At 32.0% G+C, this 23,174-nt stretch overlaps 1 protein-coding gene across 1 annotated transcript in view; it reads left to right on the top strand.

Annotated features, from left to right (window-relative positions):
- Nucleotides 1–23,174, top strand: part of LOC127710288 (mitotic spindle assembly checkpoint protein MAD2A-like) — a 52,080-nt gene that overhangs the window by 8,674 nt on the left and 20,232 nt on the right. Inside the window, exon 2 of the mRNA XM_052216076.1 lies at nucleotides 3,235–3,381. Within this exon, the coding sequence (XP_052072036.1) occupies nucleotides 3,235–3,381 (147 nt within the window). The remainder of the gene's footprint in view (nucleotides 1–3,234; nucleotides 3,382–23,174) is intronic.

Here is a 23,174-nt window from a genome sequence, read left to right as displayed (position 1 = left end):
CATCCAAACCCCCTTCAATTTGAAAATGTACTTTTATCTTGTAAACCGTCGCAATCCCCACCCCTAAACAATATATATACTTGTATGGGACAATAAAAGAAATCAAATGAAAATAATTTGGGGGAGTCCACGGTGTCGTCCCACCCCCTCCTGTTTGAGAACTTGGAAATGGTCGAGATCCCCACCCCTAAACCATATATATTCATGTATGGGACAATAACACAAATCAAATGAAATATAGGGGGAGTCCCTGGTGTCACCCCACCCCCTTCTGTTTGAGAACTTGTAAACAGTCGAGATCCCCACCCCTAAACCATATACATTCATGTATGGGACAATAAAACAAATCAAATGAAATATAGGGGGAGTCCCTGGGGACACCCCATCTCCTCCTGTTTGAGAACTTGTAAACAGTCAAGATCCCCACCCCTAAACCATATATATTCATGTATGGGACAATATAACAAATCAAATGAAATATATGGGGAGTTCCTAGGGTCATCTACCCCCTCCTGTTTGAGAACTTGGAAATGGTCGAGATCCCCACCCCTAAACCATATATATTCATGTATGGGACCATAAAACAAATCAAATGAAATATAGGGGGAGTCCATGGGGACACCCCACCCCCTCTTGTTTGAGAACTTGTAAACAGTCAAGATCCCCACCCCTAAACCATATATATTCATGTATGGGACAATATAACAAAACAAATGAAATATTTGGGGAGTCCCTGGGGTCACCCCACCCCTCCTATTTGAGAACTTGGAAATGGTTGAGATCCCCACCCCTAAACCATTTGTATTCATGTATGGGACAATATAACAAATCAAATGAAATATAGGGGGAGTCCCTGGGGTCACCCCACCCCCTCCTGTTTGAGAAATTGTAAACGGTCGAGATACCCACACCTAAACCATATTTATTCCTGTTCATCATTTCAAAAAGATTTGAATGACATACAGGGTCAATCTCCTAGGTGTCACATATGCATATCACTTTACTAAACCAAACCAATATGAACATGACTTTGCCCAATGTCAGGAGACCATGGGAATGACGAATTGTGGGGGCTTTGTTTGGGAGACTTCGTAACCCATCCTGTTACAATTATTTCTTGTTTATTATAAAATTTTATTGATGCAAAAAATGAGTCTAGGTTAATTGAATTTACTTTAATTATTTAATAAATTATTTCTGGGTCTATAATAATTTTCATTTATGGCTCATTTTAAAGAAAATATATAAATCTTTCAAGCAGTGTAAAGCCCGAGAATGTTTGACCAACTGTTTTATAATCACCTGTCATTTTATTCCAAACTTGGTATGGAGTAACATCATGCACTTGGGGGTGATGATGGGGGTCATTTACATTGCTATATGAGTTGCTTTTGAAAACCTTGATGAAATATTAATTAATTTGCCTTAATAATCAATTCATTTAATGAACATAAATGTACAATTTACGAATGTTTAATGTTTGTTCTTTCAAATCTTAAAAAAAATTGAAGCAACACTGCCACAGTTTTCATAATTACGTTTGCCTTGGTTTTTGGTTAACTGCCTACAGTGCTTACAGTGCTTTGATTTTATTCCTGCTGACCCTAACAAATACATTAACCCTGAAATATAGATAAAAATGTCTGCTTATCATGCTTATCAGCGTTTTCATGAAAGTAAAATACATTTTTTAGCATGTTTAACATTAACAGAAATTATTACACATATTGACATCATGATATTGTGTTTTAAAAGATGAAAATCTAAAAATAATCCGTAGTTTGTGTTTCTCGAAATAAGACAATCGTAATTGACCTTGACATTTTGTTTGCGGAATGAAACCTATGTTAAAATCCCATTACAAAAATTTATTTTCCTTTTTAATCATAATTCAGAAAAGAAAAATAATTAACATTTTTGTCGAGCCTGCGACTTTTGTCGCAAAAGTGAGACATAGCGATCTTACATTCTGTCGGCGGCGTCCACAAATATTTACCCTGGTTAAAGTTTTTGAAATCTTAATAACTTTCTTAAACTATCCTGCATTTCTACCAAACTTGGACAGGAGCTTGTTTATGATCATAAGATAGTATCCAGAAGTTAATTTTGTTAAAAAAAAAATCCTGTTTATCCGTATTTTACTTACAAATGGACTTGGTTTTTCTGCCAGTTAACATTACATTCACTCTGTGAACATGGAATTTTTGTTTTAATTTTCTCTTTGTGTCTTCCAATGCAACATTTTTTTCATATTTTTTTCTTTGAAACTATGCTTTAACTATGAAATGGTTATCAAAAGTTACATCCTGTACACCACAAATTGTTAAATTTTAGCAATATAAAAATATTTAAGTGAGATGATATGGCATGATTGCCAATGAGGCAACTTTCTACCAGAGACCAAATGACATGTATGTAGAAGATAATAACTATATGTTGTAGGTCACTGTATGGCCTTCAACAATTAGCAAAACCCATACAGCATACATGTAGCAAACTATACAAGGCCCTGATGTCACAAATGTAAAACACATTAAACATATCTATATATATATATATTTCAATTTTATTTTCCTAATTTTTATGGAAGATCAGAATTCAGAGACATGAAATTAAAAGCTGATGTATAAACTCCAACAAACCTGTTTAGCCCAATAAAATTTTAAATTTTGAAGCAAAAATAGTCCACTTGACTGCATTTAATTCCTGTGTGGTCATACATGTAAAACATAACTCATTACTCTAGATCTGTCAGTGTACAATTTTGTGCTCGAATCTCTAAATCCAGTTTATGTATTTTCATTATTTGAATTCTGATTCGGAGTACAATAATCCTAGCCTTACTCAAAATTTTTATGACCACAATGCCTTTATTGGTACATTTAATTTGTAGTCATTATATTCTTCATTGTAAACTTTTAATGTGACTCACATTTTGAGGCAAATTTTGTATAGATTTTATTAGCCTGTAGTCATGGTAGTAAAATTTAGAAATTCTAACAGCCCAAAAAATTAAATTTTACAAGCCTAGGTTAGTGGGCCTGTGGCCAAGAGTAAACTACAGTCAAGAAAATGAATCACTCCCGTATATGATACATGTACCGGTAGTACTGTAACAAAATACAGATTGCTCAACATGAAAAGTCCCCCTTTATAAAATGTGAGAAAAGCAATGTTTACCTCAGTATTTATTTTAATAGTCTTGGTAATATTTACATGTATTATTTTTTCTAGCATTTGGAATCAACAGTATTCTGTATCAAAGAGGAATATATCCACCTGAGACATTTACCCGAGTACAAAAGTATGGACTCACTCTCCTTGTCACTACAGATGATGCACTGAAAAATTATCTGAATGAAGTAATTTCACAAGTAAAAGGTTTGCCAACTAATCTTGATCAAGTTAATGTCTGTTTGCATGAAGGATCAGCCAAAAAGAAGAAAAAAAGGTGTTCATATTCAAAGCACACCGGTATTGTTCTTCATCAGAACTGTGAAGTCCTTCTACAGTACCATGAGTACACACAACATGCTTAAGGTGGTTCTGACAGTGAAAATATTACTCTCTGTGATAGATTTTGAAAACTGTTCATTCAGAAATCATTGCGAGGTTTATATTTATTTAATGTGAATACCTTGACTGGGAGAGTATCGCAATAATAAGATTCAAGAACTCGCATTTGATATTTTATCTGATACATTGATGATTTTCTGGGAATCGCAATAATTAATCTCGCATTTTTGTCCATTCTTCAAAAGTCACAATAATAAATGCATGCAATAATTTCTGAATTTACAGTACATGATGGTGATTCACTTTTAATATACTGGTACATTGAATATTCACAAAACGTAGACAGAAAGAGGGAGGGACTTAATATATTGTATATTTTAGCTCATCTTGTCCTACATTTGTGTGCTATGTGAGCTATTGCCATCACTTGGTGTATGTCCCATTGTGAACTTTTTCAAAAAATCTTCTCCTCTGAAACCACTGGAACAATTTACATCCAACTTGGACCGATGATTATCAGGGCTCTTCCAGAATTAAATGTAAGGCATCTATGGGTGGGTAAAATGGGAGTGTAATTAAACCTAATAAGAGTCAAATTGTTTTTTTTTTTTAATTTGTTTGTGCATGGTGTGATTCCTCCCATTATGTTTATGATTTATTTATCTAAACTTACAAACCAGTGTATATTTCTTGGTACTTTAATTTAGTTTGTTCTACTTAAACTGGAAGTGTAATTCTGCTAGAGTTGCCTCCCATTGCATGCTAAATCTATCACTTCTACTAGTAGAATAGAAAATACATACAAACAGGTCTGAAATGGCATAGAGAGGATGTGGTCACTTTATAGCTGGATCATAATGTCAAGAAAGAAATTCAGATTTTAAATGACTATGGTCAAGATGATAAAAACTAGTTCATGTTTTGGGGTAAGATTGCTGATGCTGCTTATATGAATACCTACTTACCATGCTAACAATGACCTAAATTATAAATGTACATAGCAACTGAAGGAATAGTACAAGCCAGGGGTCAAATTTCTGAGATTTAATAATATATGTAATGATATTTTCAGTAGTAGAGAATTGATAAGAAGTAGTGGATTCGTAAACGATAATCAACGAGCGACTTTAGTCGCAAGTTGATTATCGTTTCCGAATCCACTACTTCTTATCAATTCTCTAGCTTAACCCATTTCTATTAAAACGACTGTCTGTTTTACGTTTTGACAATGAATCAACGATATTTCATAAAAATAGTTTAGTATTTTGTCTTTTTTATTCTATAATAGCTGGAAATGATTATATCTACACGGTTCGCATCTATAATTAGACATTTGACAAGTTAACATAAGTTTAAGATAACTTAAATGGGGTGTTAGCTCCCCTTTTTAACACCAGATTTTATTTTTGTATATACATATTTCATTTAATGTTTAATCAGTACAAATTATTGAAATTGAATAGATTTTGGTATATTCAATTTATTCAAAAAGACATATATTAACATGATTAATATACAGAATTTATTTATCTTGTTTTGAAAAGTTAAAAAATTTTAATTACCAAAATTTAGAACCTTCAAAATTTATATATATAATATTTAGCAACATATTTTGGTTAATTGAAGACTGAACACCGTTAAGCTGTTCTTAGTCAAAAAAATATTGATAAGGTAGATGCCATAAATCTGCCATTTCATAATGCTCAAATTCATGTTGCTTTCCTAAAGTATTAAAATTACGATTGTGCTTACAATTTAAATTGAACAATTATATTCAAATCTGTTTAAACTGTTTCCGTTTATAATAATAATAATAATAATAAATTCTTTATTTAAAGAGGGTAAACTCAGTTAGTTACAATAAACTAATCTTCCCTGAGGCCCTCACATACAAATTACAATACAATCAAAAAACAGATATTTACACATAGTTAATTTACAGTCAATTAGTTCAATGTAATATTACTAACATGATAAGATATAAGGCTGTTCAAGATGTACATGTAGTCAAAAAATCAAATACAAATATAAATAAAAGAATATACAAATACATTGTAGAAAACATAATCTTATCAGGACTGTGTTAAGTACTTCTTGATACTTTGTTTAAAAGTATAAGTGTTTTGAGCTTTACGCATTTTGTTTGGTAGTCCATTCCATAACACTGATCCAGAATAAACAAAAGATTTCTTAAATAGCTCAGCTTTTGGCTTAGGAACTATCAGATTACCTTGAGTGACGCCTCTCAGGGAGTAAGGATTATTATCTGATTTCAGTTTAAACTTTTGAACTAGGTACATTGGTGCTTCCATACGCATACATTTATATAGAAGTAAATATTTGTGGTATTTTATTCTATTGTCAACTGTCATCCACCCAAGTTCTTTAAATAAGGGGGCTGAGGGGGATAAAGGAACTGCATCTAGAATTAATCTTGCTGCCCTTTTTTGGAGTTTTAAAATTCTTGCTATCCCTTCATTTTTACATTCACCCCAAATAATACAGCAGTAGTCAATCAGGGGCAGAATATACCCATTGTAATATGTTTTCCTTGCATTTATATCTAAAAATTTCTTTATTTTAGAAAGGAGGTATATTCTGGATGATATATTAGCACAAACTTGGTCAATTTGATTTCTCCAGTTAAGTGTGCTGTCAATTTTAACACCTAATAATTTTTCACATGAAGAATTTTGCAATACTTTTGAATCTATTATTAAGTTTGGTTGATAAGTCTGAATTGATAGTTTCTGCTTTGTTCCAGTAACCAAACATTTTGTTTTATTTGCATTAATGAACATGTTATTCATTTTGCACCACTCTTCAACCCTGTATAAATCTTCTTGAACATCATCATGTATATTTTCTATGTTTTTCCCTGATTTATGAAGAGTGGTGTCATCAGCATATAGGTCTGTTTCACAATTTTCAATGCATAAGGGAAGGTCGTTTATAAATAGCACAAACAATAGAGGACCAAGTATAGAACCTTGGGGGACACCAAATTTTACATGTTGTTGTTCAGAGTAAACATTACAAATGTTTACCTGCTGTTTTCTGTTATTCAGGTATGACTTGAAAAAACTAACAGTAGCCTCACTAAATCCATAAATTTCAAGCTTTAAACAAAGAATGTCATGATCTACCAAATCAAAAGCTTTTTTAAAATCTAATAAAATTGCTAGGTTTAAATTACCATCATTCATTTCTTGCAACCATTTGTCAATGATATTAATAAGTGCAGTTTGACAAGAATGCTGCAGCCTGAAACCAGATTGTGTAGGGTGTAAAAGTTTAAGTTTAGATAAGTATTTGTACATGTTATTAGAAACATGCCTCTCTATTAATTTTGATAAAGTTGGAAGAACAGATATAGGTCTGTAATTTGTTGCTAAAAGCTTGTCACCATCCTTGAAAACTGGTGTTACCTTAGCATTCTTCAGTAAAGAAGGATATATACCAGTATCTATCATTCTGTTAAATATGTATGTGAGAGGTGATGCAATAACAGGGGCGCTTAATCTTAGGATTTTTGGTCCTATATTATCCATACCAGATGCTTTGTTTATATCAAGTTTTGTTAACTCATTAAATAGCTCATTCATGATCACTGGTGGTATAGAAAATTTATCATGTTTATGTAATTTATTTTTAACAAATTTACCAAGATTACTGAAATCTGCTTTGTTTACAGGTGTATAACTTCCTTGTTCTCTTAATTTTTCAGCACAGGAAGTGAAAAAGTTATTAAAAGTTTCTGCTATTGATTTTTTACTTTTAGTTGTATTGTTATCTTCTGTGGCTAATTCATATGGTGTATTTTTAACTTTTGGGTTCAGACTGTGAAGACATTTCCATAAAGTTTTAGGGTCATTGGAGTCTTTTACCATATTTTTATAATAATTCTTTTTTGAGCTATCTATGATATGTTTAGTTTTATTTCTCCAAAATCTATACTCACTCCATAAACCAAGTGCATTATATTTATCTCTCATATTCCTAGCGTAAATGATTTCACTGTTATACCATTCAGGCTGTCTGTCCCTTTTTACTCTCTTTTTAACAACAGGAGCATGTTTATCTAAAGCTTTGTTCAACATATCATAAAACAATTGTAGACAGTCACAGGGGTTTTCTTCAAATTCAATTTTATGAAAAGGTGTAGTTTGCAGATCTAATAAAAATTCATCTTGGTTGAAATTTTTGAAATTTCTATAAGTAATTGTACTGTGTGTATTCTTTTTTCCTATATTTGCTTCTTTCCTTGTTAAACAGATAGGGTAATGGTCACTAATTGCATATCTACACACATGTGATTCATGTACCATAACCATGTTTCATTAAGTTACGATTATTTTAACGTTATAATTTCATTTGGCATATATCGTTCATCGGTAAATAAACTAGTTTAATCTGAGGTACGCATTCTGAATCCCCATCAGAATTGCTCTTGCTACGGATGTACAATGAATAATTATCTTGATTTCATAAACTTACCATCAAGCTGTTCATAGCTGTGATCGTCTAGTCGTTGGTAACGAATGTCATAACGGTGATATTAACAGTGCAAAGTTCGAACCTTGTATCCGGAATGAAATTTTTTCATTGTAATTTTTTTCTCGATAAAAATAGTTTTAATCTTAGAGGTATCATATACTTCATTTTCATGTAAAGGCGATGATTTTGTTTCTGGTTTAACAGTCAAAGAAGTAGTTTTACGGTCGTAGCTTATATATCACACTTAGAGTCCGTTCAATGTTAACGTGATATAAATAAATTTGAAAAGAACATGAACAAATCCAGACATAGTATATATATTTTGTTACATAACAAAAGCGAATTATCTCTGAGATAGAAATACAGTTTATTGACATGTATTGACAGTTGTGCGCTTTAAGAGTGTTTTTTAAATAATGATTTATGTGAGCACTCGTGGTATAGTGGTATCATGCATATACTGAAGACTCTTCTGATTATGAAGAAAATACGCGCGAGTTCGAACCCTTCATATGCCACTCGTTTTTGAGAGGATAAAAATCGTAAGTTAAAAGTTTAAAGTCATAAAATAAGTTATCTTAAGTTAACGAAGTAGTCAGTGGATTCTTGAAAAATAATCCACTGTAAGAACAATAGAATGACGTCAGAGAAATGGGTTAATGTTATGTAGTTTGAACAGCAAAAAAAAATATAAATTAGTGTAGCTGTGTGTAATTTGATTGCTTTCTGTAGTACATGTTTGAGCTGGTGGATGTTGCATACATTCTGTTTTACTTATTATATGACATAATTAAATAGTACTTTTTTTGTGTGAGGCAAAAAAAATGATGAATACTGATTTAAACAAAGCAATACATGTTCATGGGGTATAATAAATTTTGTAAATTTTAAACATTAGGAATAGATTCAGAATTAGCTGAATGTAGACAAGTGTCTGAAACAGTCATATTTGCCAGTCATGACCTAAATTGAAAGCTATTTGTCCTAATTGGCAGATTGGGATTTAGGACAAATTTTTTTTTCTTCAAAAATAATTTCGGTCATTTCATTGAGATCGCATTTCTTCATTGCCATTTTGATCTTATTAGCTCACCTGGCCCACAGGGCCAAGTGAGCTTTTCTCATCACTTGGCGTCCTTCGTCGTCATTAAATTTTTACATTTTGAACTTCTTCTAGAGAACCACTGAATGGAATGACAACAAACATGGCATGAATGTTCCTTATGAGGTGCTGACCAAGTGTTGTTACTTTGTAGCCGATCCATCATCCAAGATGGCCACCAGCGGTGGACTTCGTTTAACATAGGACCCTATGGACAATACATACAAATGTCTTCTTTTAGAGAACCACTGAATGGAATGAAACCAAACATGACATGAATGTTCCTTGTGAGGTGCTGACCAAGTGTTGTTAATTTGAAGCTGATCCATCATCCAAGATGGACGCAAGCGGGGGACTTCGTTTAACATAGGACCCTATGGACAATACATACAAATGTCTTCTTTTAGAGAACCACTGAATGGAATGACAACAAACATGGCATGAATGTTCTTTATGAGTTGCTGACCAAGTGTTGTTACTTTGAAGCCGATCCATCATCCAAGATGGCCACCAGAGAGGGACTTAGTTTAACATAGGACCCTAAGGGAAATACATACAAATGTTTTCTTTTAGAGAACCACTGAATGGAATGAAACCAAAAATGGCATGAATGTTCCTAATAAGGTGCTGGCCAAGTGTTGTTACTTTGTAGCCAATCAATCATCCAAGATGACTGCCAGCAGGGAACTTTTTTAACAGAGGATCCTATGGACATTGCATACAAATGTCTTCTTTTAGAGAACCACTGAATGGAATGAAACCAAACATGGCATGAATGTTCCTTATGAGGTGCTGACCAAGTGTTGTTACTTTGTAGCCAATCAATCAACCAAGATGGCTGTCAGCGAGGAACTAAGTTTAACAAAGGACCCTATGTCAAATACATAGAAAAGTCTTCTTTTGTAGAACCACTGAATAGAATGAAACGAAGCATGGTATGAATGTTCCTTATGTTGTGCTGCCCAAGTGTTGTTACTTTGTAGCCAATCAATCATCCAAGATGGCTGCCAGCTGGGAACTAAGTTTAACATAGAACCCTATGGACAATACATTATCATACAAAGGCTTTGTCAAGGAGCACTGAATGGAATGAAACCAAACATGGCATAAATGTTCCTTATGTGGTGCTGATGAAGACCTTAATACATGTATCTTTATAGATTGAGATATACTGGAAACTGCAGAAATATCAGAAAAAGAAGATTTACATATAAGTCAACATGAGCAAAATTGTCAATTGACATCTTGTTGGAGTTATTGTCCTTATAAAGTCATTTTCTATAAATTCAATGAATTTATTGGTAATTTCTGTAAACTTTACAAAAGTCTTCTGCTTTTGATTTAATTACGGGGCCAATATTAAACCAAATTTGGCCTCAATCATTATTAGTGTAATGTAATGATTTTAATCTATTTTTACATGATTTCCAAAACCAAAGTAGAATCAGGTGAGCGACACAGGCTCTTGAGAGCCTCTAGTTTTTGTTTTGTAATCTCTTTCCTGTAATAAAACTGCCACTCCAGTGTTGTATGATAACCGTGAGGACCCTCTTAATAACCGTATTATTAATGCCTCCTGGAAATTGCTATCACTTTTTATACGCCTGTCAAAATTTTGACGGGACGTATTATGGTATACAAATGTCGTTTGTCCGTCTGTCCATCTATCCGTCTGTCCGGTGTAAACATGTCGCACCGTAACTTGAGAACGACTTATCCAGATTTCATGAAACTTAACATAATTGTTTCTTATGATGGTCAAACGATCTGTATACTTTTTTGTGAAAATAAGAAAACTTTTTGAGTTACGGGACTTATTTACTAAAACAGGTGTGTGTTTTTTTTCACATGTCGCGCCGTATCTCAAAAACAATTTATGATTATTGCTTAAAACTTAACACACTTCTTAGTTATATTAATCTTAAGATCTGTATACTTTTTGGTGATGATTCAAAATTTTGTTTTTGAGTTATTGAGTATTTTGTAAAAAAAAGGGGAGGGGTTTTTCACATGTCGCGCCGTATCTCAAAAACGATTTATGATTATTGCTTAAAATTTTACACACTTCTTAGTTATATTAATCTAAAGATCTGTATACTTTTTGGTTTTGATTCAAAATTTTATTTTAGAGATATTGATTTATTTTTTTTAAAAAAGGGGGGTTTTCACATGTCGCACCGTATCTCAAAAACGATTTATGAAGATCTGTATACTTTTGGTTTTGATTCAAAATTTTATTTTAGAGATATTGAGTTTTTTGTAAAAAAAAAGGGGGGGTTTTCGCATGTCGCGCCGTTGGTCAGAAACTATTTATGATTATTGCATAAAAATTCACACACAAGACGACGGGCGTATCATGCCCTCATGGCGCAGCTGTTTATTACCTGTGTTTTTGACAGTGATCACAAGCCCAGAACTCATATATTATAAAGGAATTTTTCATAAGTCAAACATGTATTTTTTTTTCTCCTTATTAGACACATTGATTGTTAAAATGCAATATGATTTCATGCTAAATTAAATGAGTGCTACTATTATCTGTTATATTCAAACACATTTAAAGGTAATAAAATTCAAAATCCTGTGATTTCCTGTTAATTTGATAAACAGAACGAATCCCGGAAATGAATCCAGAATTACTTGTACTTTATGTGAAACTTCCTGTTTTAATTTCGTTTTCAAAATCGAAAAAATGTTTTAGCAATGTTGGAGAATCATTAAAATCATTTTAATTTTGAACTGTTGCATTTCATTAACTGTTCTTGAACATTTTAAGAAAAACAATAAAAAAATTCATGAAGTAAATGCAATGAAACAGTCACCAAAATTTTATTGATGCTATGTCTAGTGTGAGTGATTTCGAGAGTTTGAAAAAAGAGGCCCTACTTTTAAAGTCATCTCAAAATGACCGAAATTGAGTGAAAAAATTTATGACTCCTTGAATGTAGTTATCAAGTTTTGTTAAATCCAAATGCAAGCAAGTTATGAATGCATGTTTACTGTAAATTCAGAAAATATTGGGGGGGGGGGGGGGGGAGAGGAGTTATTAATGTGAATAATGCAATATACATATATGTGGATTTTCTTGAAAACGCAATAGTTAATCTTGCATTTTTGTCCATTCTTTAATCTTCACAATAATAAATGCCACAGTAATTTCTGCATTTACAGCTGTATGCATTTCATTTGTATTTTGTTGGCCCCTTTTAAAAATAGATCTGTCAATGCAACCAATGTGCAATCAGAGAACTAATATGGGGTCAACCCTTCAACAGACAATGTGATCTCAAGTATACAAACAGTAAGACAGTGTCATTAAACATTCGTGAAGTCTGTATTACAATCACTTGGAAGTATCAAAGTATGAATAGGGAAAAGACCAGATTAGAGAGTTTACACGAAGCACATGATGAGAATGCTTGATAGCATTGGATGAAAAATAACTCAAAACAAGAAAGTTATGTCTTAATAAACTGCAGACAGAATTTACACGAACTACATGATGATAACTCTTGATAGCAACAGGGGTTAAGAAATTATGTTACAGCTCACTAGCCCAGGGCTAATTAGTAGCAGGATTTTACTAGCCCTGTTGACAGAACTACAAGCCCATCAAAACTGACCTGCTAGCCCGAGTATGCCTTACAAATTCAGAGTTTGCTGTATAATACAATTAATTCTATAAACTTAACAATTTATCCGTTGTCCAGTAGATTTTGACAAATCGGATACCCGAAACATATGTCAGCAAAAAAATATCCCATTAGCCGATATATTCAATTAATCGATAATTGTATATTCATTGAATATTCTGCAATAATGATTTAACCAAATCCTGAGATAATACAAGTCTTGACCACTGTTATACATGTACATGGTTATATAAAAGGATTGAAGTGATTCAAAGTTTATTAGATACATCATCACGTTTGTGTAAGAGAATTATCAGCTGGTTATAAGTAATGCTCATATTTGTTTTCAGTTTTTAAATCCTATTTATTAAAAATAAATATCAACCATCCATAGTTTGTGTCTTTTATAATTGTTTTATAAACGAAGTAATATCCATATTTACATGTTTAACAGGTAAGCTAATTGTGGGCTATAAATAGGTTACAAACTGAGTACAGTCTCTAAACTGAAATTATATTAGTTATAAATTTTATTTCCTTAAAAATCAAATTTATTTGAATATCAATGAAGATGTATATATCATCATCTATGAAATATTATTGCATCAAGTTTAAGTTTTCTGAAGACTGTAAATGTTTAGGTCATGGTTCTGGAGGCTTCTTCACAGTATGTAAACAAAAACAAAATGGCATCCATAACATGTGATCATGCACATGTTACAAATTTATAAATTTATAAATTTATATCTGACAAAAGTCAGGTTTCTCCTGTCAAAAGGGATTCACATTTATATTGCAATAAATTATTCAGAAGGAGGTACGATCAGGTTACATTATATTTCTCTGGTTTCAAAATCAATATACAATACCCCCTGTACTGACAGATCGATATTGAAAGTATGGGATTCACCCAGAGTTATTTTTTCTATTTTTAAAACATGTACAAAACCAATTCAAATTCTGGGAATCCTGGACGACGTAGTTTAATCTGATTGGCTAAGATAGAATAGTGATGAGGGGTTTTTCCACTTTCTATTTTGGAAACGCCAAGAATTTTTTGTTACTAGTCCGTCGGGCATATTGGGTTACAAGTTTTGGTTGCCCGAGGCCTAAACGATATAGTCCCGGGCGTCGGGCTAGTGGATTTTTTAACCCCTGTAGCAATGGTTAAAAAATAATTCAAGACAAGAAAGTTATGTCTCAATAAACTGCAGACAGAATTTACACGAACCACATGATGAGAACTCTTGATAGCATTGGATAAAAAATAACTCAAAACAAGAAAGTTATTCTCAATAAACCGCAGACAGAATTATACGAACCACATGATGAGAACGCTTGATAGCATTGGATGAAAAATTACTCAAAACAAGAAAGTTATGTCTCAATAAACCGCAGACAGAATTATACGAACCACATGATGAGAACGCTTGATAGCATTGGATGAAAAATAACTCAAAACAAGAAAGTTATGTCTCAATAAACCGCAGACAGAATTTACACAAACCACATGATGAGAACGCTCGATAGCATTGGATAAAAAATAACTCGACAAGAATGTTTAAATAAACTACAGACAATGGAACTAAACTAAAATGAATATTAGCCAAGATCAACTCATTGATATGGAAGACAAACATTTGAATGTCGGAGTTTAGGATAGTTACAAAGGAGGAACATGTTAAAATCTGAATTGACAAACACATGTACATCTCACAAACTACAGAACACCTCAAACCTGAGAATTTTTATCATCCGCTATGAATGATCTTATACTTAAAATAGCTGTAAACGACAATGTCATAAATTATGAGGATCTTTAGTGTAAAACAACAGACTTATAATACAAATGAAATCATTTTGAGGCTCTGACATATGAAGAACAATATGTCTTCATAGTACTACATTATCATGATTATAGACATGATAGAGGCAGATCTTCTATTTAAAACAACAGTGCAGTACATGTGTCTGTGCAAAATCATTTTGCAGCTCTCAATGACAGATGAAGAACAAGGCCATGATAACTTCAGTATGGTATCAAAATATCTATTAATCAATAATGTTGAGAGTTTTTGATGTTAATATAAGTTCAATACAAAAATAAATAAATTTGTTAAACAAAAAATAGATAATACTGTTAACCGAATAAAAAAAATATTCATTTAGATTGATCATTATATAAGTTACAAAGTTAAGAATGTGAATGCTAATTAAAGGTTAATCAGAATTTGAATTGTCAGAAAATCTTCACCCTGTAATATATACCATTGTGAAACCTCCGTTTTTGGTGGGATTTGTGTTGCTCTGTCTTAATTTAGTTTTCTATGTTGTGTTTTGTGTACTGATGTTTGTCTTTTGGTCCATTTCTCTTTTTGCAATGGCTTTGTCAGTTCATTTTAGACCAATGAGTTTGAATGTCCCTTTGGTATCTTTTGCCTCTTTTTCTATTTTGTTTTTGATCCAAAACTATTTTGGGGTTATCATATTAAAAACTCCTTCCTAACTTTATACCAGAATTTATTTAAACTCTATTTTAACTTTTGATCAGAACATTTTTGGATGGAAACTGCATGGGCTTTTGCAGTGCTTTATAAGTGTACATGTGGTCAGTTGCTATGATTTTATGACATATATATATATATATATACTTGAGGTTTTATGTGTTTTAATCTACTAAAGGAGGTACATATTTAGCAGCACTTTTGTTTTTCAATATTTTATGTATTTCTTTGAAAGTATGGAGCCATATGCATTTGTTCTATTCTAATGCATGCATTGTTAGGTGCTTGGCCAAGTTATCATGGTAAACAAAAGAGTTTGATATAATTAATAAATTTATCTAAAATTTAACAAAACTATTTTCCTATGTAAGACTATTTTCAACAACCAATTTAAATTCCTCTATTGAATTTTAATTTTTATTCAATAGATATCATTTTAATCTGGGACAGCTATATCAAACTTATAAATATCTAAATGTTTAACTTTGAACTTGATCATGTATAAACATGTCCTAATTCACATCCTGGTTGTCAACATTTTAGAAAACGTGAAGGAAAATAACTTTTGCCAAAAACTGATGTGGTGTTGAATTAACAGGTATATATGATTATATGTTTTATAGATTTAACTTTAAATTTTTTTTGTTTGACCATATGTTTAACTTGGGCTTCATACAATTTATAAATCAAATAATAGGAGGCCTTTCAGAAGTTTTTTTGGGGGGATAATTGCCAATCCAACATTTTATAGAGCTTTACTTTGTTTTGCTTTTAGTTGGAATAAATTCTCTTATGTTTTAATTCTTTCATGTGCTTAAATTAACATATAGATAACTAACTCGATAGGAATAGTTAAATAGAGGTCCCCTGACAAAACTACCACAGGCCTTCATTATGTTCGTAGCTAAAGAGGGAATCAACTTTTAGCAAAACAAAAGGTACTGGGTAAAGGTCCCAAATTGTTACACTCTCTATATCAAATTGCAAAAGATAAATAAACTCTGATAAAAATGTAAAAAAACAATCAGTTTGCTTTCCATTTTTTTATGAAATAAAGAGAGTGAATTTCAATGAAATTGATAAGTTAGATTTACTTAGCGCACCTGTTAAGGACCTCAAACATGTCAAAAGGAAGATTTTACTCAAAATATTTTTCAATTGGTCCCTTAGACACGTAAAGATAAGATCTGTGGGCAATCTGGTTAGTTGTTTACCAGTAAGTTTTAGAGAACTAAAAATAGATAAACTCAGAATTGTTGCCCATGACCAAACATTACATATATAATATGTGCATCAGTGAAGAACATTTCACCACTGTTCTTTTATTTCATAATTTGTATCATGCAGATGATTATAATATCAAGTCTTTATGATGTTGACCATGCTAATTAAGCTAAATAATTTCAATGTTGTATGAAAGTCTGAAAGTAATTAATTTAAATGTCAATGAGACAGCAAACCAACCACACAAAAAAAATCATAGGACATAAAGAGGTTAAAGGAACAAGTCAGTGACTCATTTCACAAAAAAAACTGACGAGATAAAATACTTGTAAGTCTTGAACATTTCAGTAAAACTGATGATCAATTTTTGTCGTAAGATTTTTTGTGAAAAGAGCCCCTCGGTCTTTATTATACATGTCAACGCTCTAAATAAGCCCTAGCATAATTGTACACAAATTGTGATTATTATACCATGTATACAGTATACAAAGTACAGATTTATATATGCAAATGAATTAATTTAACACCAATCATCAAAGAACTCCCATCGAAACATTCTTAAGCTTGAAAAAGAAACAACTATACATGAAGTAATTTTAATCCATTGACAAGGTTATGTCTATGTTTAGGTCATGGCATCTATATCAAGTAATCCTGTACCATGTGGACCATGTAAACAGGAAAAAGTAAACACTAAAGCTGACATCTGGTGTTACAACTGTGATGAAGGATTGTGCTCAACATGTTCAGGTCATCATAAAAAATTTGGATCAACTCGTGATCACAAGACCATCGATATTCAAACCTATAAAAGCTATAAACCTTCCATTGGCTCTATCAAAACAAAATGTGACGCACACGATCAACAGTTCAACTTGTACTGTCCAAGCCATTTAATGCCTTGTTGTGATGAATGTATTTCTACTCATCATTCAAAATGCACGGGAATAAAAAGTTTAGCAAGTGTAGTAGAGAAAACCAAGATAGAACAATCCAAATCATCTGTTGAAAAAGATATTAAGTCCATCTTACTGTTCTTAAATACAACAGCCGACAAAAAAACAATTAACATTAAAAAAGGGGAACAACAGTACAAAAGCTTAAAGGAATCAATCAGTAAAATTCGGAAGGAAATCAATAAACATTTAGATCACCTAGAAAAGAAGCTATGCAAAGAAGCAGATAATGTATGGGGTCAGGAGAAAGCAAAGTTATCAGGTTTCATTACTGAAATTGAAGAAAAAAAGAAAAGTTTGATGGAAATACAAGGTGATTTGCATACAGTCAAAGTTCATACTTCAAAACTTCAATCGTTTCTAGGGATGCATCAGATTGAACAAATAGTACATGAGTGTCAACGATATGTTGAAGATATGGAAACCATGAACAATGAGATATCCAGTGAAGTTGACATCAAAATAGAGCAAAATGATGAGATAGAAAAGATACTCAGGGAGTTAAAATCATTAAAGTCCTTTGGAGAAGTGAAGGTTGTTAAAAGTAAAATAACAATAAACAGAGAAACAAGTGTGAGTAGGGAAGCCCAAGTAGAACTGCAAGAACACTTCAACATACACTACATGACAATGAATATTGAGACAAAGATGGAAATCAACATTGAACAAAATATTACTGACATGATTAGTCTGATGGATGGAAGAGTTATAGTAGTGGAATGGCTTGGTAAAGTTAACCTATTTACTTCTGATGGCAAACTACAGAAACAGTTACCTATACCTGGTGGAGCCTTTAATGTGACACAGATCAATCAGGATTCTATTGCCATACCTTATCCTGATGAGAATGCCATTAAAATCTTCAATATGGAGAATGAAAAAGTTACCAAAGTAATCACATTAGGCAGATACTGCTATGGTTTATCATGCTTCAATAATTTACTTGCTGTAGGTTTGAATAAGGATGAAATCCGTATTATAGACTTGGAAGGAAATACACTGAAGTCAATACAAGTTGAGAGTAAAACACTCCTGTTTTACCTTGTTTACTGTAATGACAGAGTAATCTATAGTGACTATATTGGTAAAGCAGTATACTGTTATGATGAATCAGGTGAACAGATCTGGCAATATACACAGGATTTACAAGGACCATGGGGACTGTGTACAGATATTTATGGTAACATTATTGTAGCAGACAATAAATCTGATAGAATAATAGTAATATCAAAAGATGGACAGAATGGTAAATTACTGATTAGTAAAGGAGATGGACTGAAGCATCAAAGATCTATTTGTTTTAGTAATAATGAAACTTCTGGTTTTATTTGTGACAGTGAGGGCATATACTTGGCAAAATTCAATCTATCTAACAAATAAAAATAAGAACGTAACTTTCTAATGACACAAATTTTCAGTGAAACTACAACATTTGTGTACAATGTATAAGTGAATTAAAACTAGAGATTCAATATCATCTAATTAAGAATACATGTGACAAGTAATGGATTGAACTTACACATAAGAAATTTAGGAACAACATTCTGGAAATTGTATATAAGTCGTTATGAGTAACATCATTGTTTTTCATCATTGATAAGTTTTATGTAAATATCTGTACAAATTGCCTATTACATATATCATTGTTTATTATATACTGATCTAATAGCCAATTGTAATATACATGATATATTTACTTAAATATAATGAAGAGCTATTATCATTTTGTTGTTTAATTACATACTCATTAAACAATGAAGATGTATTTAATAATCATTAGAGAACAGATTCTTACATAGTTATTCGTGGATTATAGGATTTATACAATCTAGATAATTAAATTATCGAATTTTAAAGTTTTAAATAAGTATGTTATTAACAACAAAATAATAATATCTCTTCACGATTTCAGTATATATATTAAAATCCGTCTATATTTTGTCCATTGTCCTTGACCTCATTTTCGTCGAGCCTGCGACTTTTGTCACAGAAAGCTCGACATATGGATAGTGATCCAGCAGTGGCGGCGTAAACTAACTACTTAAAAGCTTAATATTTCAGAAGGTAGAAGAAGTGGATGCTTCATACTTTGCATATAAATGCCTTATATTATGAAGTTTCCGTCTGTAATATGTCCATTGTCCTTGACCTCATTTTCATGGTTCAGTGACTACTTGAAAAAAAAGTTAAGATTTTTTGTAATGTTAATTTCTCTCTTTTGTAATGTTAATTTCTCTCTTATTATGAGTAATAGGATAACTATATTTAGTTTGTGCGTACCTTGCAAGGTCCTCATGCCTGTCAGACAGTTTTCATCTGACCTCAAACTCATTTCATGGATCAGAGTCAGCCCTTCCCTAGAGTTTCCTAGAAAAAATGCCATCACATTCCATCATGTTGATGGAGTATTGGAACAACTTTCCATCAACTTTCCATCAATGCTGGAAAATGGTTGATGGAAAAGGTTTGATGGAATTTGTGTTCATGATGATGGAAAATTGATGGCATAATTTCCATCTGATGGATAATTGATGGTATTTTTGCCATCTGATGGATAATTGATGGTATTTTTGCCATCTGATGGAAAACAGATGGTAATTTTGCTATCAGATGGAAAACCAATGGAATATTTCCATTACATGTAAAATGCATGGAAACTTGATGGAGAATTGACCATCAGATGGAATTTGATGGATGAGTAAAAAGAATGTCTTTAGAAAATCTTTCCATTTATGGCATTTTCTGTCATTTAATAATACAATATTTGTTCTCTGTCGTCTATAGGTAGTCCTGTTACATGTGTTTCTCTAATTCTTCGTCAATTTATCCCATTCTGCACCCATTGTATAAACAAAATTTAATCAACCTGTGGTTCGTTTGATCTCAGTTCATCATTGGTTAAAATCCGATTATGATGTCGAATTTTCTTGCTTTCCTCTGAATTTCCTATTGTGACGGCATTCAAAAAGGCGACCATGTCTGATGACGTCACATAGAAAGAACACATCTTTTTGCAGATCATTCGAAAAGAAGGAATAACTTTGCCTGCATATTGTTAGAAAATCATTAGAGAAACAGATTCCACCACCAAATCTCGTGTAATACGATATTTATCCACTCTCAACAGTTAAATTTGAAAATTTAACTGTCTCGAGTGGATAAATATCATATCACACTCGATGCAGTGGTAGAATCTATATGTATCTTTTCGTTCAGTGTCCCATTGAACTCGCTGTCCTTAAAATTGAATTTGTTGATGGCAAATTCTGCAAAATATAAGTAAAAGAATCTAGCATATAAAAGAATAAGTTAACATTGTACAGATATAAAGTTAGATAGTTACATTTGTTGTCAATTCTGAAATTATCAAATGAAAATAACACTTTTTGAAAAGATTTGTATTAATGTGTCACTTGCAGGGTCAATTTCTAAGAGTGTCAAATCCTTCTAGAAATTTAATATTCGGATGTGGATTTAGGAAAGGGGGCTCCCCCTTTCTGAGCTTTAGAGCTACATAACTTATTGCATAGAAGTTTTATAAGTCTTACTCCTAATGTTGACTTAATTGCCACCACCACCACCCTGGTTCAGCAGCTGATATATAACTGTACAATACATTAAACCTCATGTCAGTACTAAATTATCATCATTATAATAAGTGACTGTCCCTAGAAATAAAGAGGTTGTCCTTTCTTTTTTGTTTAATATTTGTTTTTCATAATCATTGTACTATAACATAATGGGTCTTGCCCATGTTTTATATCATACTTCTGGTGGGTAGTGTATATAATAAAATTGAGAATGGAATATATATACTATACATGTATATATAAAGATAAATTATTTTACCATTTGTGGATATATAAATGTCATATTGTCAGTCACACCACAGATCTCTAATTTTATACCAAAATTACTTTTTCAGAAGTACTATTTTATAAAACAAATAATGTTTTAAAATGATACAAAATATGACTCATGTCCTACACAATTTTATGATATGTATATATGCATATTTTTTGTGTCATTTGGTCTCTTGTGGAGAGTTGTCTCATTGGCAAGCATACCACATCTTTTTTATTAATACTTTTTATAAATCTATGACCTTCTTTTTTTCTTGACTCTTAAAAGTTAATAAAACATTTTAAATGTCACTACTTTGAACTAAAAGAGCATGCACATATATTCAAAATTGTGGAAATTCTAATACATTGTACTTACCAAAAGATATAATCCAAAATATGTTTACACCTGAGATACCCAAAAATATATATAGGTGGTGCTCCTATCATTGGCGGTAACACTACACAGTTTTGTACATACACATGGCGACACGAAACACAATCGGAAATCCATTTTACGATATCAAATGTTTCATAACGGAGTGGAAAATATCGTGCGCCACGTGGGCGCTTACATTTGTCACTCTATGCGCCATTTCTGGTCGAAAAGGGTAGTTGGCGCAAGGCGGACGTCCTTCCCGATCACTGTGTTTAATAGCTTATTTAGATGGCTGTCAAGTTCCCATTAAAAAAAATTGACTTGTATTTATTTTAATGTCAGATCCTTAAACTCCCATCAAAATTAGATACTAGTACTTACTACTAGCAAACTTGTTGGCCATTTTTAATGGCTGCTTAGATTGTTAAATTACCAATCAAAATGGTTCCCACCCCCACCCCCTCCTCCTCATGTTCACTAATACCCTTAAGCATTTCATTGTCTTAATTCAATAATTGTATTTAGATACACATTGTTCACCATGGCTTAATGATGCTCGCTGTTCAGTTTCAAATATTATAAGGTCTAAAATAAAATATTGTCTGTTTCCCCAATCCCTACCGACCCTGCAAAAACGGGTCCGACTCATAAAATTTTATTGTCAAAACGTAAGTCAAATATTATTTTATTCAGTTCCAATTTTCAGGCTTGCCAGATCGACCGATATTGTTCCAGCTTTTTGGAAAAAATAAAAGTATTTCCCTACCTACATGTACTTACCCACACCTGGCTTGGCGGTCTCTGGATTGGGGAAACAAACAATATATTAATTTAGGCTTAATAAAAATCAGATATAAAGGATACATGTTAAGTTCTTCTCCTTTCTGTAATTAAATTTGCTTTCTCTGTACTGTATCACTAGTATTGCTGAGTAAAGGTAACTGGAATCTGCATGCAATCTGTTTTAGTGTTTACTATCAAAATTGGCAGCTCCATTTTAAAATCATTAAATCCCCTAAAAGTAAAAAAAAAATCCGCAAAGAATCAATTGTTCAAGACGTTTTGAAGCAATAAATTCAATAGAAATATTATTGCATGTTTATACAGTACATTGGAAGCCATTTGGAATCAAATTAATTACCCTCCCCCTTTTTTTATCCCCTGAAGATTAAAAACCAGCGACTTATTATTTTCACCAAATAACCATTCAAACAACTCAATATTTTTTACATGTCTACCAGTTATGCCTGTTATGTGACAACAAGATTATTCATTGTCAAAAACTCATGTTAAAAATAAATATAATTTTCAGTTTATGATTTCAGACTTTCTGATGTTGATTTGCTCAAATAAAAACAATAAAAAAATCATAGTTCCTCAATAAATTATAATTTATAATCATAATATACACATGTTGAATAAAATTTTTAATGCACTTTTCTGAAAACATCTGCATCGGATTTTCAAGTTTGATCTCCATATCAGCGTAATCACATTTTGATGACGTAATTCTCAAGTGCGC

This window comes from Mytilus californianus, unplaced genomic scaffold, assembly GCF_021869535.1.
Source record: "Mytilus californianus isolate M0D057914Y unplaced genomic scaffold, xbMytCali1.0.p SCAF_7, whole genome shotgun sequence".
In the NCBI taxonomy this organism is placed as follows: domain Eukaryota; kingdom Metazoa; phylum Mollusca; class Bivalvia; order Mytilida; family Mytilidae; genus Mytilus; species Mytilus californianus.
Note: the sequence above shows the minus strand (reverse complement) of the source record. Positions and strands in the feature narration are given on the sequence as shown.